At 30.2% G+C, this 6401-nt stretch overlaps 1 protein-coding gene across 2 annotated transcripts; it reads left to right on the top strand.

The window, feature by feature from the left end:
• The first annotated feature begins 2665 nt into the window (after positions 1 to 2665).
• On the top strand, positions 2666 to 5715 carry LOC127105028 (probable serine/threonine-protein kinase PBL16). 2 transcript variants are annotated; one of them, XM_051042191.1, is made up of 6 exons: positions 2666 to 3009; positions 3612 to 3916; positions 3994 to 4129; positions 4561 to 4697; positions 4795 to 5002; positions 5146 to 5715. In XM_051042191.1, exons 1-6 carry the CDS (start codon positions 2949 to 2951, stop codon positions 5529 to 5531), a joined length of 1233 nt encoding a protein of 410 aa, XP_050898148.1. In that variant the 5' UTR covers positions 2666 to 2948; the 3' UTR covers positions 5532 to 5715. The 2 variants fall into 2 exon arrangements, with proteins under 2 accessions (XP_050898148.1, XP_050898149.1); XM_051042192.1 differs by having other exon boundaries at positions 2675 to 3009; positions 4795 to 4918.
• The last annotated feature ends 686 nt before the right edge of the window (positions 5716 to 6401 follow it).

Here is a 6401-nt window from a genome sequence, read left to right as displayed (position 1 = left end):
TATGGAAGTCTTTCGGTTCTGTTCTAATAATGTTTATTTTTTTTAAAGAATTTTGTGGTTTATTGTAATCGTCATTTACTCGAAGGACTAATCTTCTGCTCTTTCTCATATTCCCTATTATGTTCAATTTATGTCTGTTTCGTAAAAATCCACAAAAAATAGGATGAGGCGGGTATATATTGTTGAGGGTGCGGATCTAAAACATTGACCGCTCTATAAAAAATTGAAGGGGTTCTCGAACACTGCACATTTGAAGTATAAAAATAAAAAAATATAGATAAATGTTTGTGTCCGCAAAATCATGCAAAAAAAAATGGAATGCGAGACACACATTTAAAGGTGAGAGTCTAAAATTTTAATCTGTCCCGCAAAAAGGTATGGGCAAGACAGATGTCTGACGGGGAAGACCTGTTTTATCATCCCTAATCTTCATGGTTCATCAACCAATCAATGCATTTGATGTAGAGTCATCTTAAATTTTTGAGACCAAGTGTAGGTATGCCACGGTTCAACCTTAACAAACTAATCATGTTTTAACAATGACGAAGATTTTATGTTGAATGTATAAAAACACCATCGTTGAATTGTGATAATCAAATTGCTCTGCACATTGCAGCAAATCCTATATTTCATGAAAGAACCAAATATTTAGAGATTGATTGTCATATTATTATAGAGGAAATGTTGAATGGATCGATGACGTTGCTACCCTATTCTTCAAAAGTTCAACTGGCATATATTATTACTAAACCATTGTAAACTCAACCTTACAATAACCTATTATCCAAATTAAAATACTTGATATGTATCGACCATCAATTTATGGAAGGGTGTTACAAGATGCAATTTCTTCAAATACAAGCAACATGAAAGTATCAACTTGACACATGATTAAATGAGCTAACTATAAACTAATTGTTAGTTATAACATTTGAGAAGTTGTTTGAGATTGTGCGTTGTAATTAGCATATACTTTACTTGTAGTATAAGTAACAGTTGTATCCACCATTTATGATTAATAAAGTTAGTTGAAATTACATCAAATATTCTTGTATTTAACAATATCATTATTGAATCAAAATTCATCGATATTAAAAAACTTATTTTTTTATAAATATTTTATAAAAAAAATGTGACGTTAGACTCTTCTGTTTGACAGAAATTTTCTACTTAAATATTTTTCCATGATAGAAAACATATTCATTTTAATCTCCATATTTTTATTTAGAATATTATTGATCTTATTTAATTATTAATGATCTCAGATATATACTAATAACACCAAGGACACCATCTATTGGTATATTCTCCTTCCATTACACATTTATCATATTCATTGTTACGTCATCATGGGATTAAATATAAACTATTAAATTAAATCTACTAAGTGGTGCACTTTGATATAGAAAAAGTTAAATAAAACTATTTTTAAACACATTAATAATTATACTTTTTCAGGCATTCAACAAAAGTAATTTCTCGAAGTGCTTGCTCTAGCTGGTTGCTAAATTCTAAGATAATCTTCTAAATAAGCAAATAACCCACTTTACTAGTTATAGCCATTTTTATTGGTCTAGGACAAAAAAGTATAAAGAAACATAAAAAGTTTGTCAAAAAAGATTAAATAGCCAACTATGATTAGCACGTGGTTATATTTTCTATTTCCTTACCAACAACTTGAGTTTAAATTCAAAAAAGTTTAATTAATATAAATTTAAATTTTATTATAAATCATCATTATTGTTTGGTTATTATTGACCTTGTATGAAGGTGTATCGGATGAAACATGATAATAAGTAATCTCTTATCTCTTACTTAGCAATCTTGTATTCGAATACAATTATATCTACACAACAATGTTAAATTCTTTGAAAGAATAGTTTTTTTCTTTGTTCATTATAGTTCTTTCATTGATTCAGAGAGCTAGTCTTGTGCTCGCTTTCTCTCATTTCCCTACTCTAAGTTGATCTTTATGATTCATCAACCAATCAATGCGGTTGATGTAGAATCGTCTTTTAAGTTTTTGAAATCGCGTTTAAATTAATCTATGACAAAATAATTAGAAATCATATTTATCTGTTTTAATAATGTTGAAAAATTTGGAGAGCAAGACGTCACAATTGTCAAATAACTAAATGTTCATAGATCCAAGAGACCTTTCCATCACATATCTACTTAAAATCTTAAGTTCTTATGAATTTTTCTCGTATAAATTAAACATTTTTTACAAGTCAATATATGACTTAACCACTCACATTTGAATTTCAATTATAATTAAATTTTACAAAATCTTATTTAAATATATTTTAACTGTGACAAATTTTAGACCGTGTATAGTAATCTATCTTATACGTATTCAAAAATGGTCAAAGATCAATAACACAAGGTAGATAGAGAAGAATAATCCATCTTATACGGCTCTTTAAAGATGGTCAAATATAATGCCACGGGTAAATTGATAAGAATTAATGAGATTATATATAACCCTTCAAGTACTAGAGAAGATCCAAATTCGCAAAAGAAAGAAAATTGAATATATGAAGAGTGATGGAAAGAAGATTGGTGGGAATCCATTATCTATCAAAACCAAGCACCTTCTCTATGCGCACTAAAATGAAAGTGCATCATGCCACATTTTGCATCACTACAAAACTAACACACACCTCATTCTAATGTGGGTCCATCCATATTCTTCTCCCATAACCAAGCCAACACAACTCCTCAACACACTCAAACCCCATCATTGCCATCACTAAATTACTTCCCACTCTTTCTTTCTTCACCAACATGTCTCATTCACACTATTCTTTGGTCTAAAAGTTAAACCATGTGTTTTAATATTGGACGTGAAAAAAAAAATAACACTAGAGAAAAAAAGAAAGTTCTAGTTTTTGTAAAAGATAGCTATATAGTACAAAGTTGAAAGGTTTATTTGGATTTGGTGAGTAATGGGTAATTGTTGGTATAGGGAATCATCAGATTATAGAGTCTCATCCAATGCAAAACCAGGTTGGTTTTCACAAAAACTAAAAAGTTACTTTTTGTTCTTCTCTATTTTGAATCATTTTCTATGGTTTTAGGTAATTATTGTTTATCATTTTTGGTGTGTTTTCTTAGAGCTTTGTTTAGATACCATGTTTCTCTCCTTCTGGATATTTTTTCTCTAGAAAATATATCCTGCAAATCATTGGAAAAAGAGAACTAGAAATAGAAATCTGCATATAAGAGTTAGATGTTGTTTTAAAATCTTTGAAACTTTTCTAAAGTTGCTTCAAGATAGAAGCTGTTAGTTAGCATGAAGTAATCACTTTTTTTCCCTTATGTCTGCTTCAAAAGTTTGTCGGCATGTAGTTGTTTTATTCTTAAGTCTTAACTATAATATAATAACTTTTTTAATTAAAAAATGGGGGTAGGTTTCAAAAATATAATTGGTTGCTTCACATTTAAACTATGTTCTGATCATCACACCTTTTCTAGTTTATTTAACTTTTGGTAACTCCTTGATTCTTAGAATCCTTAACAGAAATTTCGTCTCAAATTTTTGAAATTTTAGAAAGATACGAATATGTAAGATTTGTTCTTATTAGTTTCTCATTTTGGTTGATGATTAGAACAAAACCATGTGGCAGTGAAAGAAAGATACGAATATGATGATAGTAAGTTACCATCAAATCCTAAAGAAGTTGAAGATCTTCGTCGCGATTCAGCTGCAAATCCATTGATTGCATTCACTTACGATGAACTAAAGATGATAACCGGACATTTTAGACCGGACCGCGTGTTAGGTGGTGGTGGATTTGGAAGTGTTTATAAAGGGTTTATTTCTGAGGAGTTAAGGGAAGGTCTTCCTTCAATTCCTGTAGCTGTTAAGGTTCATGATGGAGACAATAGTCATCAAGGTCACAGAGAATGGCTGGTAATTTCTCTCTTCATTATGTAACACAAGAAAAAAAACATTTAGATTAATTGTGATTTGTTTGGTTTTATTTGTAGGCAGAAGTGATATTTTTGGGGGAATGTTCACATCCAAATTTAGTGAAATTAATTGGATACTGCTGTGAAAATGAACATAGAGTGCTAGTTTATGAGTACATGGCCAGAGGAAGTGTGGAAAACAATTTGTTCTCAAGTAAGTACTTCTATATACTCTCCTACAAGAAAAAGTTACACACAGTAAGAATTAATGTTCGAACTCTGACGAGTTATCGACTTCTGCCAATTGAGTTAGGATTTGCGAATATGAAAAATTATTCTTCTGATATCAAAGTTTAGTAATGGAATATGATATTAAGGTGGCGATGCATGCATATAGTATTATATAATTATGGATTAGGGGATTTAAACAATGTTTAGGAAAATGTAATTTTTGTCTCCGACAATATTGACACTGGTAAAAGAGAATATGTATATAAAGTGACTTTGGTCATTTTGTCTGTTGGTATAAATCTAAGCAATTGGTAATATAAACCGGTGGATCCTACAATCTAATCAATCATGATTATTATATGATTAAGAGTATGTATAGTATCTAATGTGACATTTATTTGTATAATAATGCAGAAATTTTGCTTCCTTTGCCATGGTCCATAAGAATGAAGATTGCATTCGGTGCTGCAAAAGGACTTGCATTTCTTCATGAAGCCGAAAAACCTGTCATCTATCGCGATTTCAAAACATCTAATATTTTATTGGATCTGGTCAGCACACTTAAAGATTTTTGTCAAATACGATCACAGTACAAATCATACAATTTCTTTTGAAATCATACCATTTCTTTCTATGTTTCACTAATAGGACTATAATGCAAAGCTTTCTGACTTTGGCCTTGCTAAAGATGGACCAGTTGGAGACAAGTCACATGTTTCTACTAGAATAATGGGAACATATGGATATGCTGCACCGGAATACATTATGACTGGTAAACTAACTTACGTAACACAGACATCTCAGAACAAAGTCGTGTTCAATATCCGACGCATGTCAGTGTCCGACACAAACACATGTGATTACGCTCATGATTTATTCATTTTTAAATTTTTTATCAATACTGACGTGTCAGTGTCGTTGTTGTTGTATTTGTCTCGTGTCTCAGGACTCTATGTTATAATATTATAACTCAGTGAGTGTTGTATGTAAATTGTGCAGGTCATTTGACTCCTAGAAGTGATGTTTATAGTTTCGGTGTTGTTCTTCTTGAGCTTTTGACTGGGAGAAAATCTTTAGACAAACAAAGACCAGCTAGAGAGCAAAACCTAACAGAATGGGCTCTTCCTTTGCTCAAAGAAAAGAAGAAAGTGTTAAATATTATAGATCCAAGACTAGAAGGTAACTATCCAGTAAAAGGAGCTCATAAGGCTGCAATGCTAGCATATCATTGTTTGAACAAGAATCCAAAAGCAAGGCCTCTAATGAGAGACATTGTTGATTCATTGGAGCCTTTGACAACATATAGTGAGCTCCCTATGGAAAAAACATTTACTATAATCACTGAGGTTGCTGAAACTGATGTTAAAAAGAAAGAGGCAAAATGACTTAAAAGTAAAGAGGGTATTCTTTTTAGGTTACATAAGGTTTGCTTCTCATGTTTATAGGAAGAGGTTTTGCATTAACTTTGTATCTAGTAAGCATAAACACGGACATCGGGACAGACGCTAATATTTGTATCGATAATGTCAATAACACAGGACACCAACCCAGTTACCTATATAATAGTATTCGACATTTATTTATTTATCTATCTATAATTAAAAAAAAGTTAAAAATAGTTCAATTAAAATTATTGTTTTTAATTTTTCATTGATAACATTATTTTAATATATGTTTAATCATTTTAGAAGTGTGAAATTTGTCCAAAAAATATAATATTAAGAAAAATTATTTATTTTTAAAACACTTTTTTGATTAGACACTTTAAAAAAATCAAAACAATTCTATTTTAATGATATTTGTTAGACTATTTTGACATTCATCTAACTTTTCAAACATATATAGTGTTATAAAAATATTGGACACAGCAAAACCCCTACTCATTGAGGTGTTTGCTTTGTAGCTATGTATCGTGTTTATTAACAATGAGAGGAGGACAAGATGCGTTATTATTAGGTATCTTTGTAGTAAATTGTGAGAAAAGAGTTCTTCATTTCATATGTATTTATCATTGTAGTAAATTGTGAGAAAACAGTTCTTCCTATCATATGTATTTAGCCAAAAGTTTGGATAATTTAATGACTTTATCTGTTTTTTAATAGATTTTTATCAGTACATGTGTTAAAACATCAAGCCGGTTTGGTAAAGAAGTTTGTTCAATTTTACCTACATAGCAAAGTTCTTTTCAATTATCAATGAAAATACTATGGTTTGTAGTGTACTAGGTCTATTTAAGGTTATTACTTTTATTACAC

The sequence above is a fragment of the Lathyrus oleraceus genome, chromosome 7 (genome assembly GCF_024323335.1).
Source record: "Lathyrus oleraceus cultivar Zhongwan6 chromosome 7, CAAS_Psat_ZW6_1.0, whole genome shotgun sequence".
Lineage (NCBI taxonomy): Eukaryota > Viridiplantae > Streptophyta > Magnoliopsida > Fabales > Fabaceae > Lathyrus > Lathyrus oleraceus.
Note: the sequence above shows the minus strand (reverse complement) of the source record. Positions and strands in the feature narration are given on the sequence as shown.

Bases quoted from the DNA above. Each gene is read 5' to 3' on its own strand.
- LOC127105028 (XM_051042191.1), top strand. From the start codon at position 2,949: ATGGGTAATTGTTGGTATAGGGAATCATCAGATTATAGAGTCTCATCC. The intron at 3,010-3,611 runs GTTGGTTTTCAC...GTTGATGATTAG, and splicing joins CTCATCCAATGCAAAACCAG to AACAAAACCATGTGGCAGTG. The intron at 3,917-3,993 runs GTAATTTCTCTC...TTTTATTTGTAG, and splicing joins AAGGTCACAGAGAATGGCTG to GCAGAAGTGATATTTTTGGG.